General features: G+C 49.7%; 1 protein-coding gene across 1 annotated transcript in view; it reads left to right on the forward strand.

The window, feature by feature from the left end:
• GABRD (gamma-aminobutyric acid type A receptor subunit delta) overlaps positions 1 to 23,608 on the forward strand; it is a 282,381-nt gene that overhangs the window by 181,251 nt on the left and 77,522 nt on the right. The window contains exon 2 of the mRNA XM_078640922.1: positions 10,573 to 10,685. Coding sequence (XP_078497048.1) covers positions 10,573 to 10,685 — 113 coding nt within the window. The remainder of the gene's footprint in view (positions 1 to 10,572; positions 10,686 to 23,608) is intronic.

Genomic DNA, 23,608 nt, shown 5'->3' on the forward strand with positions numbered 1-23,608 from the left:
ACCACTAGGGGGCGGGGCAAGTACTCATGTGAGGGACAGACAAGTGCCAGGGTGTCTTAGCAATACATAAACGGAGTTTTTAACTGGGTCACTGACACTACAGAGAGGAATCCCGGAGCAGCGTGATGTTGGCTTTGTGGAAACTACAGACCTTCATCAATTTTTAAGAGGATTTCCGCCCTGCTGCTAGAGATATGCCTTTCAAGATTAGCAATGCAATTGAACTAAGTTTTACCGACTCGTTACAGGCCTGATCTGGCAGTTACAAGTTTCTGTTTTATATGGGTCAGATGTTGAATTAATTTCTGTTAAATATTCAGACGCCTGCATTATTTAAAGTGTCGTGTTATGATTGAACAACCTCATCTCGCGCTCCTGCAGTCGGATCCCTCCAGGAACTTCTTTACCGTGCATCCTGGGGGGTGGGAAATGGAGGCCCCCGGCCCTCTCCTTGGAATCATCACCAAACATCAGATTTTGAGAAGCCAGCAGGGAAGTAGCTAGAAAATGAAAATACCCCCCACTGTGTGTAAAGAGCCAGTAAAACAGGCACGCAGAAGAGTTCCATGCGTCCTCATCCTTTCACCCTTCCATTCATCCATCCTTTGACGAATCCATCCTTTTCCACCTATTCTATTCTTTCATCTGTCCACCTGTCACCCTTCCATCCATCCATTCTTTCTCCCGTCTGCTCTGTTTTTCTTACATGAACAGTGACAAGCAGAAAGGAGATATTTATGGCAACATGTTTATTTTTTCCATGATAGGAAAACATTTAATCTCTGCAAGTTCTTATACATTCTGAACTTCAGCATTTTTTGATCTGACTGACATCTGGTTATTCCTGGTACACCACTGCCTTTCTGGCTATTCCTGATATAAGAAAGGCAGATCCTTGGAAAGTCATTGGCATTCTTGATAGCATTATAACTATGTTTGATATAATTGTGGCATAGCTTTGGTGTCGTTTTGACATTCGTGGCAACATTCTGGATATAAATGGCATAATAATGGCTCGTCCTTGATGTGATAAATATTCTTTACAGCATTTCTGCTACTTTCGGGAAATTGATGCCCATCCTTCAAATGTGGACATAAAAAGCAGACTTGGGGGCACATTAGGATAATGGGCAGAGCGTCACCGCCCGCATGGCGGTGGCGATCCGCCCGCCAAAAACTTCCGCCCGCTACTAATTTCCCCCCGCCACATTACCATGGCAGGGGGGACCCCGGCGGACGGGAAACCGTCTGCCAGTTTTCCGCCGGTAGGCAATCCGCCCGATTGCCTACCGGGCGGAAAAGCAGTTTATATGGTGGCGGTGTCTGTTAAACACCGCCAGCCATAATACTATGAGGGCGGAAACATGCTGCCAAGGAAAGGCATGTGGGAATTGCTTGTGAGGGCCCGTTGCGGGCCCCCAGGGACTCTGGGGTGTGGGGACTGCACATGGGGGGTACCTATAGTACCCCCTGCAGTTCCACGAACAACATGGCAGGCATCGCGCGGTGCCTGCCATGTTGTGCATGGAAGTGCACCGCCCGCCATAATGTTAGGAATGCAGGATGCGCCTGCCACTGTGGCGGGCGCATCCTAATGGCACCCTCGGGACCCCCACCCTCATGGCGGGCGGTCCCTTTTTACGACGGGATGGCGGGCGGACTTTCAGTCCGCCATCCTAATGTGCCCCTTGGTCTACGTGAGACAATAGTACATGTGAGTGATCGGTGAAAGTCACAAAACTATGGGTCATATGTATGGTTTGCCATTTCCTAATTGTAATTCCTTGTGGTTCGCACATCGATCTACCTCATGAATATTAATGAGGTGGATGGCAGGTTGCGGCCCATTAGGAATTGCAGCCATCACAGGGATGGTGACCTGCTGGGTTTAGCAGATCACAATGGCAGTGATTGCCTTTTAATAAAACATTTATTTTTTAATTCAGCCCATTTTCCTTAAATGCAAACGTAATGTGTGTCAAAAAATAAACTAAAACGTTTAAGTTTCAGTTTCAGTTTTTTAGAGTAGGCATTGGTCCGTGGGATCACTGCTTGCTGTTCATTTCAACATTCACAAATGGGAAGTAGCCCCTTGGGGACTCCTTCCCAATTGTGAATGGTTACCACCTCTTTTGAGGTGTAGGTAAAATATAAATATTTGGTCGCAAAACATTCATGCATTGCACAAGGGACACCCTAAACATTCCTCTGCCAAATACCGAAATGCTAAACACCAATCGCAATTTGGTAACATGTTACCGAATTGCATTTTGTGCTTTTCTCATAAGCATAAGTAAAAGCATTTTTGTGGTCAGAAACTAAACATATTTCAACTTCTATTTCATGCACAATTTATTCTGAGTTCGAGGTGATTATTGATGATTTTGGTTCTTTGATAACAGAAGGTACTTACTGTTAGGCGTGGCCCTCTATCTGTACATGTGAATTTACCTGTGGGTGTGTATGTGTGCTTGTATATGGCTGCCAGGGGTGAGGCAATGGTTAGTTGTCTTAAATAAATTAATAAATAAAATAATTAAATAAATAAAATAATTGTCAGGTAATACGCCAGATCTTATTCCTCCCCCATCACAAGCACTATGTGACTCTCTGGCCACCTACTTCTTTACTAAGGTTGACGATATTTATCAAACTTTCTCTGCCAAATCACCCCCAAGGAGAGGTAATCTCCCCACGCCACCTTCAGCAAATATGTTTCCTGGCTTTCAAGCAGTAACAAATGACCACATAAGAACTATTGTGTCAACAATAAAAACCGGATCGGCCCTGGACCCTTGTCCTTTTTCAATTCTCCCGCCTGTAATGGAGTCTATTATTCCAGCACTTACCCAAGTCTGCAATTCAATTTTGCTTTCAGGTACATATCCAGACCCGCTAAAAAATACTTTATTAAAACCTTTACTAAAAAAACCTTCCCTTGATAAAAACGATCTGAAAAATTATAGGCCCATTGCGAGTCTCCCGTTTATGGCCAAAGTAATTGAAAAGGTCATGAATTCCCAGTTATCTGAACACATTGAAAAACTTCATCTCTTGGATGACACGCAATTCGGTTTCCGGAAATACCACGGGACCGAAACAGCCTTGATAAAGGCTGCCGATGATATCAGGGCAATCAGGGATCAAGGGGGGACAGTGATCCTGGTAATGCTGGACTTGTCCGCAGCCTTCGACACGGTCGACCATACCATCTTGGTCGACCGTGTCGAAAGGATCGGCATCTGTCATTCTGCCAAAGACCTGCTTGCGTCATTCTTAGCTAATAGAACGCAAGCGGTCACTTTAGGACCTTTTCAATCGGCACCACAATCATCACCATGTGGAGTTCCTCAAGGCTCATCCCTTAGTCCGACACTTTTTAACATCTATGTGTCGGACCTTGCTAATGTCATCAAAGCACATGGGATGAGCCTAACCTCCTATGCTGATGATACTCAGTTGGTGTTAGCCATTAAAGGCGATGGAGTTCAAGTGGCAAAGAAATTTAATAAGGGACTGCTAGACATAGGAGAATGGATGGCCACCAACTGTTTGAGGTTGAACTCAGATAAAACTGAGGTGGTCATTTTTGGACCTCTTCTCCCTATATGGCCATCATGCTTCTGGCCAGAAACTTTTGGCACTCCCCTGAGCCCAACAGCCAAGGTCAGGAATTTGGGTATCATCTTCGACGATGGACTAAATTTTATGGACCATGCAAAAAAGACAGCATCTACAGCTCATCACAAACTGAAGATGATTAGGAAGATTCGCCCTTTTCTCCCGGAAACAGCCATCAAAACCTTGGTCTGCTCCTTAGTTTTGTCTACTCTGGACTACTGCAACGGTTTATTCCTTAACGCACAATCCAGAGTCATAAGGAAATTACAATCCATTCAGAATGCGGCAGCCCGCCTGCTCTCTGGAAAAACAAAATATGAGCCCATATCAAAAATCATAAAGGAATATCACTGGCTCACAATCCGGAACAGAATACATTTTAAATCCTTATGTATAGTTTATAAGGCACTGAATAATCAAGGTCCACATTTCTTGAAAGAGCAACTCCAACGCTACAAACCAAGTAGACTGCTACGATCAGCCACCCTCAATCAGCTAATCGTCCCACGCGCCAAAACAGTGTCCTGGGGCGATCGCCGCTTCTTGGTAGCTGCCCCGAAACTGTGGAATACTCTTCCCCAAAATATTCGGCAAAGTCCTTCCCTTTTTCATTTCCGTAAACTTTTAAAAACTTGGCTGTTTGACCAATGACTCCTCATCAATGGTTTAAGCTCTCATCTTTAAAGTAAGTGCAGTTTAGCGCCGAGACGCCTACGGGTATTTGTTGCGCTCTAGAAATGTCAAAATAAATAAATAAATAAACGATAACCCAGGCATCGCGGGGCCATGGCATATTGTGTCGATAGGCTATCCTTGACATGATAATGACCGATACTTGACATATTGTGGCCATTTTTGGTAATATTCTGCTATGCTTGGCATATTTGTGGTACATTCCCGACATGTTATGGACACTCTTGGTGGCATTCTGGCTATGTCATGAATAATAAAGGCACACACCTGACTCATTATGGGCATTCATTATGACAGTCTATTCTTAGTATGTTCTAGGCATTCTTTCCAACAGTTTGGTAATTTTTGCACAAAGGGTCCATCCGTGACATACTCTTAGCATGTTTTATGAATCCCTTGCATAATATTTCCATTCTAGCTCCCCCTGGTGTAATCATGACCAAACCTTAAAGTATTGTTAGCATTCTTGAGGACTTGGTAGCCTATCCATGATATACTGTGGGGTTTCTTGTTGGCATTCTGCCATCCCTGGAATGGCTCCTCCTTGGCATGTGTTTGCATTTTTGGTGGCATTCTAATGTGCCCCTGGCATAATGATGCCTTTACTTTATATATTTTGCGTATTCCTGAAATAATTGTGGCCATCTAATACATAACGATGAACAACCCATTGTTTCCGCAGTATAATGTTACCTATTCGTGTTTTGGCAGGAATGAAGCTATGTTTGGCAAAGCAGGCCAAGTGGCACCTGGGCCAGGGGAGCAAAGAGCCCATTTCACCAACTGCTCAAACATAACTACCTAGTGATACTGATTATAGATTTATTTTATTATCGTAATAATAGGATGGGAGCCTGTTTTCTTAGTTTTGCCACCGATTTTTCAAGGATTTCATGGGGTGGATGAACCCCTATAAAACATCCCCGCACACACACTTAGGAATCACACTGGCTCTACAAAGTGCACCTTGCAGGGTCCACACAGCTTTCTGTTGCAGGTGCCTAAACCTGCCAGGTCATCTTACTGGTTTTGGAACTTTTGACCTGAACGTTACACACAGGTTTTTGTGGCAGCCATTGCCAGTTCTAAGATAAGTATTGGGTTGCAAAGTGCAACATTCAGGTTCCCATAAAGTGTGCTCAATTCACTGAGCTATTACCTACTAATCTTACACTCTTTGTATAGACAAGAGTCAGGCCCTGATGAATAATCTATCAGACTAGGTGGGTGTATTTACCGCCCCCGGTAAATACTAATGCCCTGTGAAAGATATTTAGATACCCCCGGTAAGATATTTACTGGGTGCGTAACGACCTTCTGTTGCAAATGTATGCAGGGAAAATGGGGAATTACACTCGGAACTGGTGTTTATGTATGCAGGGAAAATGGGGAATTACACTCGGAACTGGTGTTTATCACACCAAATTCCCCATATATTGTATTTTTGATGCACATTTTCTCCAATAATTTTCAGCAGGTTTTATCTACCCAAATCTGTCAGGAACAAATTGCAAAGGTGCAGTGTTTTCAACAAAACTTGAAACACCAATCACGGTTCAAAGCCCTGTTTGCGCGGTTTTTCCATTTATCTTGTAATAATGTCCTCAGATGCTTCGTGATTCATTTGATTTGCCAGCCGTCTTTTTACCATGTTCTGTACAATGATTTTTATAAGTATTAAAGAGTATGCACAGGAAGGAGACTAAAGTAAATGGCTATCCTTTTATCAGCATGAAAAAGCTGTAAAAATTGAGTCACTCCACTCAGTGCTTGATTTGTAAGAGAATGAGTGACAGGAACCAAAGCTTTGCTCAGAAGCCCGCAGCCGCGCTATTAAATGTTGGCAAGCTGGATACCAATGCTGCTAGTCTTAATCCGCCTCATGCCTCTTTAATCCACTACCAGACACTCCCTGCCTCTTTATCTCACTCTTGCAGGTTCCTGCTTTCCCATTTCAGATGATTTTTTCATTTTTCTCTTCCTCCGTCGTTTCAGTTTGTGAGTTTTTCCCTCTTGCTCTCTGTAAATTTCTGATATGGAAAAATGAGTTCTGGTCCCCAAAAGTAGGAGTAGGTAATAGTGGCCCCTACCGGCAACACCAGCTCAAATTAAGCTCGGACTTCAGTGGAATTCAAATGATTGATGAATTGGGAATTTGCACACTAAGTTGATCTTTGCAGGTGATATCTCAGCTAATACCAGCAAGAGTGGCTTGTATGAACTATCCACTGGAACGGTTTAAGCCAAATAAATTACACTGCAAGTTAAACAGAGGTGGTTGCCTCATTTCTTATATATTAGTGCATGATGCAAGTTAGGATTGAGGTGCATCAAAAAATCTTCTTGCCTGCTCTATGACAGACACCTTTTAAGGCATGGGAAAAGTGGGCAATTGCCCAGAACCCACCTTCTATGCCCCCCCTGGGAAATTGAACATGCTCTCCAGCTCACCTCTATATGTATATTTTAACCTCCCTCCTTCTTACAGGGTACATCTACCTCTGAATCTCCAATTCTTTGCCTACTGTCATCCTAAGGAGTTGTGGGCCCCCCCAAAAGACATATTATAATATTTTTTGGGTGACCCAGCTTTCGAAAGTTGGTTTAGAAAGCATCACTGGGCTTGAATTAGCAGAATATGGATAATAGCATTTGAAGTTATTCCTAACAAGGTCCTCCAAAATATGTCTTGCCCAGGGCCTCAAAAATATTGCTGATGGGTCTGATCTGTGATAGGAAATGTGCACAGTCTGCAGTACAAAACAGCCTCTCTCAATACTGGAATGTGCCTTTATGATGACAGGCAAACTAGAAGGGCATTGTGATAGTTCCAGAGGATCTCAGAAGTGGGAACCAGATGCAGGCACAAAAAGGTACAGACCTATGAATGTCTCAATATAGGGATGTCATCGCATGATCCAAGACAAGCTGGAAGTGAATTGGGAATGGTTCTTTAAATTAATGCAACCATGAACGTTTTTTGGGGGAATCTACCCACAAACCTACCACTTCTCTCTCACCATCCTTTTTATTGTTTGGTGGTGTGTCTCACAGTCAACTACCTCCAAAATCATAGAGTACGACATGGTACTCATGACTCATTATCCTGTCCCAATTTTTAGCCAGTTCTTTCTTTACTCAGCTTTCCTTCCCTTCTTTTCTATACTCGAAGTCGCAAACGAGTCCCCCAGGAGTGCAGAAACTCCGCACTCGTAACTTTACTACACATAAGTACCTGTGTGAATGGGGCCCATTCGTTGTGCATAACAGCTTGTCTAATCATAACCCTCATATTTTCAAGAAGTAGGTGGCTAATAAAATTAAAAAAATCTTTCTGCCTGTCAACGTTTCCCACCTTTTCTGTCTCTCTCTCTCTACCTATCTCTACACCTCAATGTTCCTTTCCTATATTCTTTTCCACCTTCATCCGACCACATTCTTCCTCTCTCTCTCATGACCACTCACCTCTTCCTCCATCACTCACTGTACCTACCTCTCCATATATACATCTCTTCCCCCTCAAACGCCTAAACTATCTCTATACCTCAGCTATGTTTCTGCACTATTCTTCTTTATTTCCATCGCATCTCCCTGCATCTCTCCTCCCTTTACATCGTTTTTATCTCAACCTCATATGTCTCATTCTCACCCCCTCTCTCTCTTTCTCTCTCGCTCCATGCCGTACCTCTTTCTGTCTCTCTTTCCATCTGCCTACACATCACCTCTCCTGTCTTCTCTTTTCGCCCTCCCTCTACCTCCCCACTCTACCCCTTTCACATTACCTCTCTTTCTTTACATCTGTTTCTAAATCATTAACTCCTTTTCATCTCTTATCTCTTTTGAAAACCTTGTTCTCTATTTCACATCATTATCTCTATCTTACACTTCTCTCTTTCTTCATACATCTTTATACATCTGTCTACCTCACCTCTATCTCTAGCTCTCTCTTCCCCAATCTGCATAATGACTCTACTCCACAATCTCTACCTGAGCATCAACACGTTTTCTCTTGTCTCTGGTGCATCTCTTTCTCTTCACTTCTTCCCTCTATACCACATCTCTCTTTGCACCCTTCAACTCTCTCTATCGTTTTCTCTTCCTCACTTCTCTCTTTACTACACCTGTCTTTCTATGCCCTGTCTCATTTTACCCCTTCCTCTACCTCACCACTCTTTCACAATTTTGTTCTCTAACTTACCATTGTCTGTACTATGCAGCTCTCTAAACTTTACTACCTCATCTCTCTGCATGTGTAACCATGTACCTCTCAGTACCTGTCTCAGTCTCTACCGTTGACTAACACTTCCATTCTGCTGCACCTCACTCTCCAACCCTCTTTCTCTACCCATCTCTTCCTTTTTCGACCTCTCTGTATCATTCTTTCTGGCTACCTCACTTTTCTCTCTTTACCTTATGTTTCTCCTCACGTCACCTATTTCTCTACCTTATCTCTGTCCCTAACTACCTTCGCCCTCTTCTTTACCACTCTTGCTGTACCATTCTCTTTATCTCTCCGTACTTCTGCTGCCCTGTGCCCCTTCTCGCTCATTTTGCTTACTAGAATCAGAAGTCTCTGTGTAGCCAGCGTGGTGTAGATATAAAAAAGGAGGGATAGGTCGGGGGAACAGAATTAAGGAGAACTTTGCTAGATTGTACTCAATGGAATGTTGCAGGTCTTTGATGTTCACCTCTGTAGCCAGAACGTCAGATATGAAGTGGAAGCTATTTGGTTTTCGAAAATTCAGTTATGAGTACAATTTCAAGCACTATTCACATAGGTACACTAGTCCAAAAAACACACACCAAAAATCCAGATCCGTGTAAAAAAATGGGTTTATCAATGTCGAAGTTTGTTTTTGGTAATGTTCGGATGGGGAACACCGGACAAAGACAGCTACCAGTTGTTTTTGTGGACCTGTTCCTTAAAGTTTGAATGATAATTCAGTATTGTTTGGCATCATGAAGGCTTAAATTCACAGTAAATGGTTTCTAAATTCAAAGTTATTCGAATAGCGCAGCCACATACATACATAAGGTGGCAAAAGATGGCACTGCCCTAACATCCCCCTGCCCCTGTCTCTTTCTTAACCCAATCCTGATCTCTTCCTTCACACTCTGCCCTTCTGCCCAGCCCTCATTTCCCCTTCACATTCCTCGTCTTTCCTATTCACTCCCAGCCCACCCTGTATCCACCCAACCGTTTCCTACCGAATTCCTCGCCATTGCACCTCCTCAACCCACCCCTTCGTTCCTTGCATCTTCCTCACCCTACTGGTCACACCCTGTCCCTCCTCTCCAATCTCTCTCTTATCCTACGCCTCGTCTCTCCTGTTCAAACTGTCCTTTTACCTACAGCTCCCTTCCCTAGCCTATTCCTCTTCTTTACCTTCACACTCTACTCGCCCCTCTTCGGTTTCTTCCACTCCTTCGCCTCTGCCAGCAGCCAGCTCCTCGTGCCCTCTGCCCACCCTCGGAAGCCTCACATACAGTGCCTGCTGCCTCTGTCTTCTGCCCCAGCCGGAGCTTTGTGTACAGAAATTGGTGGGCTGGGAACAGGTAAGATGACTTGGCCAAACTACCTTACCGATAACGGCCAGTATTGCTTCTTCTGCCACCTCCCCTCTAAATCTCAGTTAGACTGTTCCAGGGGGGAGACAACCTTTACAACGCGGGCGTTTCACCGCGGTAGCTTTACAACGTGGGCATTACAACAAAAGTCGTTTCAACGACTTGCGCTGGATGGCACTGTAAGATAAGGAATAGTATGGTTTACTATTCCAACACCTTCCCTTCTGTACTTAGACTCGTGTTGGAATAGTAAATCGTACTATCCCTAAGTCCAGCGACTTGCGTTGTAAAACCTGCGTTGTAATACACTGCAATCAACATGATCGCATAGTAACATCATACATTCTTGTCCTTGCTGGGTGGAGAGCAGATGCTAAACAATGTTGACACACGTCGGATATTCCTGGGAAAAGTTTTTCAGAATGCCCACCTTGTCACTGTCTCCTCGTGTGACCTTCTTTTCCCATCTCCAGGCCCTAGACCCCAATAATAGGTAGCAGCTTACACTACGATCAGACAGGGGACAGCCACAGTGCTGTATGTGCCTTGCAAGGGGCTTAGAAAGGCATACTCTTACGTCACCATTCCTACACCCATGTTGGGATAATGGGGACTGTTGGGCAGAGATGCTCCAAGCACAAAGGGTGTTAAATGGCTGACTCTCATGCATCCTTGTTTCCTCTTATTCAGCCTCACCTCCGACATTGGGGACTACAACATCTCCAACACAGACATTTCCTGGCTGCCCAACCTGGACGACCTGATGAAGGGGTACGCGCGCAACTTCAGACCTGGAATTGGAGGTAAGAAGCTAAAAAGGGTTTCTTCCATTCCTTTTTCATTGGTGCTTCTCATTGGGGATCCTTAAACTGCAGGACCTGATAAAAGGGAGAAACAATAAGGTGCACCAGGGCTTAATTTGTAAAAGAAATATGCTAGGGCTCTCATCAGGAGGCCACTGCAGCTTCCACCAAACATTGCCCCTGCTATGCTGCCAATGATAGTAACAACACAACTGCTAACCGTCACACGCCTACAAGAGTTGCAATTCGGGCTATTTCAGGCCCCCAAAGCTATAAGAATGGCTTGAGCGGCTGGCAATAGTCATTTTTAACCCCTTCGCTACTGCCATCGGCCGTTGGACGTCGCGCGAGCTACCTCCCTGGTGCTGCGCACGGCCGACGCGGCCGCACCCGTTTCTTCGAACGTTCAGCACTGGTGCTGAACGTTTGAAGCAGCAACAGGGTTAATGAACAAGGCATTAATAATTATGGTCATCTCTAAATTACCTAGACAGTGCGTGTTGGACCCGGCCTCGTGGCGTGGTTCGCGCCTGTCCCGCCATACCCTGCGAGCGTAGGCCTGCACCCTGAGCCAGGCCTGCATGTCCCCGTCCCGCTCCCGGCTCCGAGCTCCTAACCTTGCATGCCCCACAAGGCCCGGCAGACATTTTCCCTTCCCGCGATCCCTGTCTCCCTGGGCCTAGCGCGACCCCGGCCCCAGCGAAACCCAGACTCCAAAGGCGCGCCAGTCCCGGCTGGGGGGTAAAGCGCTCCCGAGTGAGATAAGCCAGATAGTTTCAATGGCACCTCCGGCCTCCCCTGAGAGACTGGTATCTGTCACGACTTGGGCCCTCCCCCGTGGGCCAGTTTCGATTGCACCTTTGGCCTCCCTGAGTGCTGGCTCCAGACCCGCTGGGCGTCTGGGAATTCCCGGACCCATCTTTCAAAGGATCAAAGAGCCAACCGCCGGACCTCGCCAACGACCAGCCCCCAGGGCTTGAGACCTCCGCCTGCGAGGGTCCGGACATCAAAGGGCCACTGGACTATATCTGGGCCCGCCCGACAACTAGCGGGCAGTTGTATCTTGGACCTGAAGCCCTGCTGAGCTGATCTCGGCTGACCATAAGAAGAACTCATCTGGAACCTCGGAGCCCTGCTGACGCTGTCGCGGCTCAAGCTGAACTGTAACCATCGGAGCCCTGCTGACGCTGTCGCGGCTCAAGCTGAACTGTAACCATCGGAGCCCTGCTGACGCTGTCACGGCTCGTCCTCTCTAAGCCCTCGGAGCCCTGCTGACGCTGTCGCGGCTCGAGCTGAACTCGTAACCATCGGAGCCCTGCTGACGCTGTCGCGGCTCGACCTCTAAGGCCATCCGAGCCCTGCTGACGCTGTCGCGGCTCCTCACGAACTTCTCCAGATCAAGCCCTGCTGACCTCGTCGCGGCTTGTAGAGTACTCTGGTCCGGCTGGACCATCGAGATCACCATCACGACAGAGCCGACTCGACAGAGGTGAAGCAGCCAGTACGACCATCATCCCGTATCCCCCGGTTCGAGGATTGAGAGCTGTGCGCAGGGTACGCCGCGTACTGACCCAGAGACTAAAAGACTGTCCCGCTTCCCCCTTCCTGAATCCTCCCAAGACTTTGTGGTCCCTCGACCACTGTGTACATAAGAGTGCTTTCTTCGTTTTACTGCTTATATAAAGAACGTGTTATTCGAATCCAACGGTGTGGTGTCTGTTCGTAGTGTGGTGGGAGCTCAGTGTGTACGATCCTAGACTCGAAGTCCTCCCCGGTGAGGACCTCACGATAAGACTCGGCAAGTTCTGTGGAAGAGGTGGGTCTTGGGGTGACCGGGTGAGCATAACCTGGCCCTCTGAGATTGCCCCTTCTAACATTGGTGGCAGCGTCGCGATAAGAACCTACGTCTAGGGATCGTACAAGTACTGACACACTACCCGAACGAAGAACAACCATGAGCATCACGAACGACGAGACCACCTTCCAGATGGAACTTCTGGGAGATTATACACACCGGCAGCTGAAGCAGTTTTGCATAAATCGCCAAATCCCGACAACGGGACTAAACACCAAAGAAGACTTTCAACAAGCCCTAACAGCCTGGGTGGAGGCCGGAGCCCAACCTCCAGCACCGACAGAAGTCGATGGAGAGGGAGCCCCCCTGACCGAAACCCACGCTCCAGAGCGAGAAAGGACAGAGTCCCCGACGCGGACTCTCAGTACAGAGAGAAGTCTGTCTCGAGAAGAGATGACCGACCGAGAACGCAACCGAAACCACGAGCTGGAACTAGCCCGTCTGAAAATGGAAGGAGAACTCCAACTGGCCGAGAAAAAGCTAGCCATCGAGCAGCTGCGGCTGCAGGGAGAACTGGAGGAGAAGAAAATCCAGAGAGAACTGGAGGAGAAGAAACTCCAGAGAGAACACAAAGGGAAGAAACTCCAGCTGGAGCACGAGCGCAGCATGAAGGAGATCGAACTAAAGGCCCGGACCGAAGACAATAGAGCAGCGGCGACCCGAGAGTCCGTTCCCCCGGTGGAACCCAAGGTCCACATCCCCAAGGACGTGGTCAAAGAATATTATAAGAACGATGATATCCAGCAATGGTTCAAGGCCTACGAGGTCGCCATGACCTCTCACCGAGTTCCGCAGAAAGATTGGGGTGCCGGGCTGTGGGGACGATTCCTGAGTGAGGGGAGAGACACCCTACTCGACCTACCGTCTAACGAACAGACCTCCTACAGCCACATGAAAGAAGCCCTCCTCACAAGGTACGGGCTCACCCCAGAAATGTACCGCCAACGCTTCCGAGACTGCAAGAAGATCCCCGGCACCACGTGGGTAGAATATGTCAACTTCTACAGCCGGGCCCTGGAAGGGTGGATCAAGGGCAGCAAAGTATCCACCTTCGAGGGGCTCATCGACCTCATCGCCTACGAGCATTTGTCCCTGAACTGCTTTGTGGAACTCCGCCAGCACCTCCTGGACAGCAAGTTGGCTGACCCCCGGAAGCTGGCCGTCGAGGCCGATCGCTGGGTGAGCACCAGAGTACCCCGGGGGCCCGGGGGAGACTCCGGCCGAAATGAACAGGGGTCTTCCCACCAGAGAGGGGGGGGAAATCAGAATAGACAGAGGGGATCCCAAGTAGGGTCCCCGCGCAGTCCCCCCAGAAACCAGCCTGGCAACTCACCTCACACTGCGCGCGCAGGGTTTCCCCCAGCTAAGCCAGGGCCCCGAGTCAGCCAAGCCTGCTTCCATTGCCAGCAAACCGGGCACTATGCCAATGACCCCCGCTGCCCTTTGTTCAAGAAGCCTGCCGATGCAGGGCCCCCAGCGTGCCACATCACCTCAGTAGCCTTAGGAGAAGAGGAGGGAGAAGAGGAGTTCGAGGGAGCTGACCCCGCCGCAATGATGTTAGTCTCCCTGGGTAATAGGGAGATGGTCCCAGGAGCCCCCCTACCCGACAACACAGAGAAGTACCGACAGCAGGTGACTGTCAATGGCCACCACATAGGGGCGCTCCGAGACACGGGAGCCAGTATCACCGCAGTCAAACGCCACCTAGTCACCGAAGCCCAGATTGTTCCCCACCTCTCCTGCAGGGTGATTGCAGCAGACAACTCTGTCCCCACCTGCCGGATCGCTCAAGTCCCGTTCGAATGGGGGCGTCTCCTGAGAGTTACGAGTGGCGGTCCGCTTCCGACATGCCCGTGGACTGCCTGCTCGGCAACGATCTAGAGAGCTCCCCATGGCAACGGGTTGAGAAAAGGACCTACTTGGAGATGGTGGGCTTGCCCGAATGGGCCTGTGTGAACACCCGATCGATGACCGCCCGAGGGGCAACCCCAGAGGCAGCACCGGCTACCCCCGAGGACCCCGAGGTCCCTAAATCCTCTGAGACCCCTGAGCTGTTCCCCGGGGAGATTTTCCCCCCCGACGCAGGTCCCCTCGGTCCTGGCGTCGAATCGACCCCGAGCTTGGACGACCTTCCTGAGCTGGCCCAGTGGCGCCAGGAAGGAGGACCGTCCCGAGAAGAATTCTGCCTAGAACAGACCTCTTGTCCGTCCTTGGTTGGGCCGCGGCAGCAGGCCGCCGCCCAGGCCGCGGGTGACCAGTCCGGCTCCCACTTTGTCTATTGGGAGAACGGCCTCCTGTACAGCGAACAAAAGTCTGCCGAGCTAGGGTCAGCCCGAGTGCTGGTGGTACCCCTACGCTTCCGCGGCTTTCTCCTGAACCTGGCCCATGATGTGCCCCTGGCGGGACACTTGGGTCAAGATAAGACATATCACCGCCTAGTCACCCACTTCTACTGGCCAGGCATGCGCTCCGATGTGGAGGCCCATTGTAAGTCCTGCCCCACGTGTCAGTCCAGCGGAAAGAGCGGAGGGAAGCGCAAGGCCCCCCTCCAACCCTTCCCCGTGGTCAGTACCCCCTTTGAACGGGTGGGAATCGACATCGTGGGCCCCCTCGACCCCCAGACCTCCTTGGGTCACCGCTTTATCCTTGTCTTGGTGGACCATGCCACCCGCTACCCCGAAGCCATTCCCCTCCGAACGGTGACAGCCCCCGTAGTGGGGCGGGCCCTCATGGGGATCTTCTCTCGGGTGGGATTCCCCCGAGAAGTCGTCAGCGACCGAGGGACCAACTTCATCTCTAAGTACATGAAGTCCCTTTGGCAACAATGTGGGGTGACGTAAAAATTCACCACCCCATACCACCCCCAGGGTAACGGTCTGGTGGAGCGATTCAACCGGACCCTCAAGGGAATGATCATGGGTCTCGAAGAGCCCCTGAGGCGTAAGTGGGATGTCCTCCTTCCCTGTCTCCTCTTCGCCTACCGCGAAGTCCCCCAGAAGTCCCTGGGGTTCAGCCCCTTCGAGCTCCTCTACGGACATCCTGTCCGGGGGCCCCTCAGCCTGGTCAAGGAAGGGTGGGAGACGGCGGCCCCCGAGCCCCCTCCCGATGTGTTCCGATACATTCTGGCCCTCCGGAACCAGACTAGGAAGTTCCGAGAACTGGCCGAGGCCAACCTCGAGGGCAGTCAAGAAGAAATGAAACGGTGGTATGACCAGAATGCCACTCTGGTCGAGTTTCAGCCCGGACAGCAAGTCTGGGTGATGGCCCCCGTGGAGCCCTGTGCCCTGCAAGACAAGTGGACAGGGCCCTTCAAGGTGGTGGAGGGCAAGAGTCAGGTGACCTACCTCATCGATGTAGAGTCCCCCAGGAACCCCTTGAGGGTCCTCCACATGAACCGCCTCAAGCCCCACTTCGCCCGGTCCGAGTTGAGCTTGCTCCTCGCCACGGACGATGTTATGTTATGTTATGTTAAATCTGCTTGTATAGCGCATGGCTACCCCAGCAATGGGGCGTCCCAGCGCTGTGGACAGACCTAGAAACCAGACAACACAACAGGAGGATTAAATAGAGGAAAACAGCCAAGTTTTAATCTGTTTACGAAACAGAAAGTGGTTAGAGGTGGCCCGAAACGATGGAGAAGAAGAAGAAACGGAGCCTCTCCCCGATCTCCTGTGCGCAAAAGAAAAAGATGGCTCCGTAGAGGGGGTGAGTCTCTCCTCCTCCCTCTCTCCCGAGCAGCGCGAGGACTGTCGCCAGTTGTTGGGACAGTTCTCGGACCTCTTCTCCCTCACCCCCGGTGTCACCAACTGGTGCGTCCACGACGTGGACACCGGGGAAAGCCCACCGGTACGGCACAGAGCCTACCGCGTCCCTGACCGAGTCCGGGCCTGTATCAAGGCTGAGGTATCAAAGATGTTAGCTCTCGGGGTGGTCGAAGCCTCTGACAGCCCATGGGCTAGCCCCGTGGTCCTGGTTCCGAAGGTCGCCGCCCCCGGTGCTGTCACCGAGCTGAGGTTCTGCGTTGACTACCGCGGGCTCAACCCAGTCACCAGAACCGATGCACATCCCATCCCCCGAGCAGACGAGCTTATTGATCGCCTCGGGGCTGCTCGCTTCCTTAGCACGTTCGACCTGACCAGTGGATACTGGCAGATCGCCCTCACCGAGGGAGCTAAGGAAAGATCCGCTTTTTCCACCCCGGATGGTCACTACCATTTCCGGGTGATGCCCTTCGGGATGAAAAACGCCCCCGCCACCTTCCAGAGGCTAGTGAACCAGGTACTGGCTGGGTTGGAAGAGTTCAGCGCTGCATATCTGGACGATATCGCAGTCTACAGTTCCCACTGGCCCGAGCACCTCCAGCACCTCTGGGCGGTGCTGACGGCCCTGAGGAGGGCTGGTCTCACCATTAAGGCAAGCAAGTGCCAGATCGGACAAGGGTCCGTAGTCTACCTCGGGCACCAGGTCGGGAGCGGCCTCGTAGCCCCCCTCCAGCCCAAGATCGATGCCATCGTGGCCTGGGAGGCCCCCACGACCCAGACGGAAGTGCGGGCATTCCTAGGACTCACGGGGTACTACCAGAGATTTATCAAGGGGTACGGCAGCATCGTAGCCCCTCTCACGGAGTTGACCTCCAAAAACCAGCCGAAGAAAGTCAGCTGGACCCCCGCCTGCCAGGAGGCGTTCGAAACCTTGAAAGACGCCATGTGTACGGCCCCAGTCCTACAGGCCCCCGACTACTCCCGAGAGTTTGTAGTCCAGACGGACGCGTCCGAGCATGGCATCGGAGCAGTCCTGTCCCAAGTGAAAGAGAACGGCCTGGACCGGCCAGTGGCATTCATTAGCCGGAGGCTACTCCCTCGAGAGCAAAGGTGGAGCACCATCGAGCGGGAGGCCTTCGCGGTGGTTTGGGCCCTGAAGAAGCTGAGGCCCTACCTGTTCGGTACTCACTTCCGGGTCCAAACCGACCACCGACCCCTCCGGTGGCTAATGCAGATGAGAGGGGAGAATCCCAAATTGCTGCGCTGGTCCATCTCCCTCCAGGGGATGGATTTCACGGTTGAGCACCGGCCTGGTGCTGACCACGCCAACGCAGACGGCCTGTCCCGATTCTTCCGCCTCAGCGAAGAGAACCCCCAAGAGGATGGGTAGTTCTCCCCGCCTTCAGCTGGGGGGGACGCGTGTTGGACCCGGCCTCGTGGCGTGGTTCGCGCCTGTCCCTCCATACCCTGCGAGCGTAGGCCTGCACCCTGAGCCAGGCCTTCATGTCCCCGTCCCGCTCCCGGCTCCGAGCGCCTAACCTTGCATGCCCCACAAGGCCCGGCAGACATTTTCCCTTCCCGCGATCCCTGTCTCCCTGGGCCTAGCGTGACCCCGGCCCCAGCGAAACCCAGACTCCAAAGGTGCGCCAGTCCTGGCTGGGGGGTAAAGCGCTCCCGAGTGAGATAAGCCAGATAGTTTCGATGGCACCTCCGGCCTCCCCTGAGAGACTGGTATCTGTCACGACTTGGGCCCTCCCCGTGGGCCAGTTTCGATCGCACCTTTGGCCTCCCTGAGTGCTGGCTCCAGACCCGCTGGGCGTCTGGGAATTCCCGGACCCATCTTTCAAAGGATCAAAGAGCCAACCGCCGGACCTCGCCAACGACCAGCCCCCAGGGCTTGAGACCTCCGCCTGCGAGGGTCCGGACATCAAAGGGCCACTGGACTATATCTGGGCCCGCCCGACAACTAGCGGGCAGTTGTATCTTGGACCTGAAGCCCTGCTGAGCTGATCTCGGCTGACCATAAGAAGAACTCCTCTGGAACCTCGGAGCCCTGCTGACGCTGTCGCGGCTCCAGTTGAACGGTAACCATCGGAGCCCTGCTGACGCTGTCACGGCTCAAGCTGAACTGTAACCATCGGAGCCCTGCTGACGCTGTCGCGGCTCAAGCTGAACTGTAACCATCGGAGCCCTGCTGACGCTGTCGCGGCTCGTCCTCTCTAAGCCCTCGGAGCCCTGCTGACGCTGTCGCGGCTCGAGCTGAACTCGTAACCATCGGAGCCCTGCTGACGCTGTCGCGGCTCGACCTATAAAACCATCCGAGCCCTGCTGACGCTGTCGCGGCTCCTCACGAACTTCTCCAGATCAAGCCCTGCTGACCTCGTCGCGGCTTGAAGAGTACTCTGGTCCGGCTGGACCATCGAGATCACCATCACGACCGAGCCGACTCGACAGAGGTGAAGCAGCCAGTACGACCATCATCCCGTATCCCCCGGTTCGAGGATTGAGAGCTGTGCGCAGGGTACGCCGCGTACTGACCCAGAGACTAAAAGACTGTCCCGCTTCCCACTTCCTGAATCCTCCCAAGACTTTGTGGTCCCTCGACCACTGTGTACATAAGAGTGCTTTCTTCGTTTTACTGCTTATATAAAGAACGTGTTATTCGAATCCAACGGTGTGGTGTCTGTTCGTAGTGTGGTTGGAGCTCAGTGTGTCCGATCCTAGACTCGAAGTCCTCCCCGGTGAGGACCTCACGATAAGACTCGGCAAGTTCTGTGGAAGAGGTGGGTCTTGGGGTGACCGGGTGAGCATAACCTGGCCCTCTGAGATTGCCCCTTCTAACAGTGCCACCTTGTGGGAGGCTGTCCCAAGCGCTGGTGGAGACAATTAATTGTGGGTGCCGAGCACCGGAAACCACCGGCTGAAATTAAGCACCATTGGTGCACATGGGAGCATTGGACTTTATGCAGTGCGGTCGCAACATGCAAGTCGCTGTACAATAATCCAGCTGCATCCTTCCTCAGCACCCCCTCTTCACTCTTCACTCTTCCTCGTTCCCCTAAGGAGAAAGAGAGAGACAAACACTATTATGTGGTTCTACCAAGACGCAGCTATCTAATTCACAAAGTTCAAGGAAGGAATGAAAGCCGCATTGACATAGACATTATATATGAGAATAAAGGAAGCAGGATAAAGCAAAACCGCAGCGCACAGACTGTACAGCAATTGTCTCTTGAACTATACATTGAAGAAGGTACATTTTAGCCAAGATACCTCCTTGCAGGGAAAACCACTCCAGAATGTATTGTGACAGCCCAATTGTTTCTATATACATCCCCCGCAGGGGCAGGCACCTGGAGCAAACAATTCACGTTCCCACCCCCAAGAGTACATTGAGGAAATAATGGCATCAACATCCATTCAATGCAAGCTTCCCCTCTGTCTCACTGAGGGATGAGAAATACATGCAGTTTGATGCCAAATACACAGGGCACCGCATAACGCTCTGTCCCTGCCTGGGTACCTGTCACCAAGCAAAAGCACTTTCAATATTCAACTCTTACTCAGGGTAGGGCTGAAAGGTCCACGACCACCAGCAGGTCAGCCCCCCTCCAGCAACCCTTGGCCTCCAAAAATCAACATTCTGACAAGGCGGCCAAACCAGCAAATCAGTCCAATTCTTTTTGGGTAGCCCGGATCTCTTCTGCTTAAAATTCCACCTTTTATGTAGGTGAGGGTGGATGGGGTGCGAGGTCCTTTCTAAAATGCACAGGTTCCTTGCTCTGGAGGAGTTTTGCAGGCAGTCACAGCTGGCATGACTCGCGGGTGGGGGGTTCGTGCGGGGGTGTCGTGTGGGGAATGGGGCTCACGTGGGGGAAGGTTTAATTTAATACTTAAAAAATATATCATTAAACTTACCTTTCCGCTGGATGGGTCCCACGTCTTGCAGAGTTTCATATAGCGCGAGCTAGACCCAAACTGAATCAGGCATCAGAGCGCTTTACATAGCATCAGTTACGTTACATGAGGACACGCATTCATTTTAAGCACGGGGAGATTAACAGCCTGATTCATGTAGCCATTAGCGCTCACAAAAGGGCCAGATTCTGAGAATCTGGCCCTTTGCGAGTGCGATTTTTGCATTTGGTATTCATGATACCAAATGCAAAAATCGCTATTTAAGAAGTCGCAAATATGCGAGGAATAGCATTTAAGGAATCTCTATTAGAGATTCCTCAAATGCTATTCATGACACATCAAGAAATTGCGATTTAGCACTTTTGGGGCCGCTATTTACCGAGAGGTCTGACCTCTCGGTAAATAGCAAAAACTCAGAGAAATGCTTTTAAAAGCATTTTTCTAAGTTGCATGTTGCACACACACATGTCCTTTGGACATGTGTGTGCGCAACACCTGTTCAAATGTGCTTTTTAGGGGTGAAACAGGGTGTCCTTTGGACACCCCTGGCACCCTTAAAATCGCTATCTTATTTGCGAGTAGCAAATTGCTACTCGCAAATAAGGGATACTCCCCATTCATTCCTATGGGCCTCTTGGCCCATAGGAATGAATGGGGAGTTTTTGCGAGTAGCAAATTGCTACTCGCAAATAAAGAACATGTAGGAATCGCTATTTCATTAGCAATTCCTACATGAATGCCGTTTTGCGTGGCCTCAATAGCGAGTCGCTATGATTCGCTATTAGGGCCACGCAAAACGGATTGTACATGAATCAGGCTGTAAGTGATTTGCCCAGAATCACAGGAGGTTTTTGGCATCGTTACCGAGACTCGAACCCAGATCCCCAGGTCCGAGGTCGAGCGCCCTAGCCGTTAGGCCAACCCCTCTTCCTCTGCTCTCCTGCACTCCAGAAACAGGAAGCAGAAGTAGGCAGCAGGCTCCCTCCCCTAAGCCAATCACAACGTGCAGGACGCCACCCAGCCAGGGGCTTCCGGAAAGGCCAATTTCTCCATGTAGGATGCATTTCAGCCTTCATCGAGAAGGGCAGAGTGCGCTTGACTGGTTTGGACCAAACAGTCTTTGCGCACTTTGGAGTGGGCAGGCACACCCCATCTTCCCTGCCTTGCTCTCAGAGCAGCCCCGCCCATCCGCCCACCAGCAACCAAACATTAAATGGTAATAACTGTAAGTTGTTACCATTTTATGTTTCTGCTTCTCGCACGGCGAGAAAGCAGTGTGGCGACGCTTCTCCGCCTTAGTGGAGCCCCTGTTTGCAGGGACGTGGTCGAGGACGAAGGCCAACCACTGGCACTTCAACTCTTTAAATGCCTCCATCCAGGGTGCACTCCGATTATGTCACTCTAATCTCGCAAGAGTGACTCAGCCTCCGGCCACCTGCAAATTGCTCCTGCCCATGGCACGACTAGTGGTGACCCTCTGGCACGCGCAGAGTGTGCCAGGCCAAGACATGAATCCTTCAACCAAAATTATTTTACGGGCATTTGATATAGCAATTTAAGGTCCAATACAACTCCACTCTGCCAGGTTGACCTAACCCTTTTTCCTTGACCTCTAGGGTATCACTATCATTGAAGGTCTGAAAAACAGGGCCAAAATGTGAAGGCAGACATCATGTATTAGGAAGTGGTCTGCAACTGTTTTTACAGGGTTGCGAAAACCAGACTTATTTCACATGGCTTATTGAACAGCTATAGATTAAAGAATCATGAGCCACCAGTACTGAACTTGTGCCAAAGAGGCAAATACCTCATTAAAATGTTTATGTTAAAAAATGCAAGCCTAGCCAACTAATGCAGAGAGCAGGGTAAAGAACTTATCTTCAACCAATCAGCACATCTCTCCATTAAAAAAAACCTCAAACTCATCAGCCTACTCTAGTTGCCCATAATGTAAAATATGAAAATTCGATGGAAGTCAGAATGGCAAACGAGAAAATATGTTGAAAAAGTCCTGTACATATTTTTAATGATTTCAAAGCTCAAAGCTTTAAAGTTAAGAAAATTACCATTGTGAAAGTGTTGGAAACAACCCAAAAATACAGTGGAGGCGGAATCACACTTCTTTACAGTGGTTGAAGTACATTAAAAAAAAAGTTTGGGATCTGTGATGCTGTGCGCAAAGGGGGCAGGGTGGGTGAGTGTGGGGGCGGGATCAAAGGCGTGGCTAAGACAAAATATTCTATACATTTTTTCAGTCTTTCTCCTTCAGGTAACTACATACAAGATAAGGCAGAGCTTAAATGAAAAATAAATGCAAGTTAAGTTAATCAGTGGGATATGCACTATCGAAACTTCTTTAGTTAATGCACTGCAGAGGTATGTGTCTGTAACCAGAGAGCCACAGAACTGAATCCTGGTTGGTGCAGTGGAGAATAGTGACTTGTGTATGTTTAGTGCTCCCAGTTTCTAACAGAAATCAGTGTGAAGATGTAAGTCATTCTTTTAACTTGCATTACACACAGTTTAAGATAGGCTGCTACAAAATGCACAAAAAAGTTTACAATAACGAAGCGCTTCCCAAATATAAATTTTAGTAATACCTAAATTGTACATAGTGCATTTTTTTTATTACGTTTTTAAAAGCATATACTTCACAGCTCAACTTTCAAACCACTCAAAAAGAATACATCTTTGGCACTAGAAAGCTTCAAGTGATTCTATTCTATCAAATGAAGGCAATACCGGCTTCCAAGCGCCTTTTACATTTGCAGATTAACCAGTTGTGCACCTTTGCAATTATTTAAGGCAGCAGGCACCCAGGCAAGAAGGCTTGTGCAGCTGTCTGCAGTGACGTAACATCAGCCCCCGCTGCGGGGGCTGCGGGGGCTGATGTTCAACAGAATGTTGAAAGAACTTTCACCCAAGTATAAGAACATTACCCGTCATGATATTGAGCTGTACATTCACCTTTGTGAGCCTTGCCAGAAGAAGCAAAAAGGTGTTAAAAAAGGTGTTGTGGTCAAGCCAATGTTTTTTTCTGAATTCAACTCCTGTTGTCAGGTCGATCTCATTGATTTCAGTCCCATCCTGACAGAGAGTAAAAGTTTATAATGGTGTACCAAGATCATCTCACTAAGTTTGTAGTTCTCAGGGCTCTGAAATCAAAGAGAGCGGAAGAAGTAGCCAACAAGCTCGTCGACATATTTACGTTGCTTGGTGCTCCAACGATTCTACAGTCTGATAATGGCAGGGAATTTGCAAACAATGTGGTAAGCAGCCTAAAGGAGTATTGGCCCACGTTGAAGATCATCCATGGTAAGCGCGCCACTCACAAAGTCAGGGTAGCGTCGAAAGAGCTAATCAGGACATTGAAAATATGCTGTGTGCTT

The sequence above is a fragment of the Lissotriton helveticus genome, chromosome 5_1, assembly GCF_964261635.1.
Source record: "Lissotriton helveticus chromosome 5_1, aLisHel1.1, whole genome shotgun sequence".
NCBI lineage: Eukaryota > Metazoa > Chordata > Amphibia > Caudata > Salamandridae > Lissotriton > Lissotriton helveticus.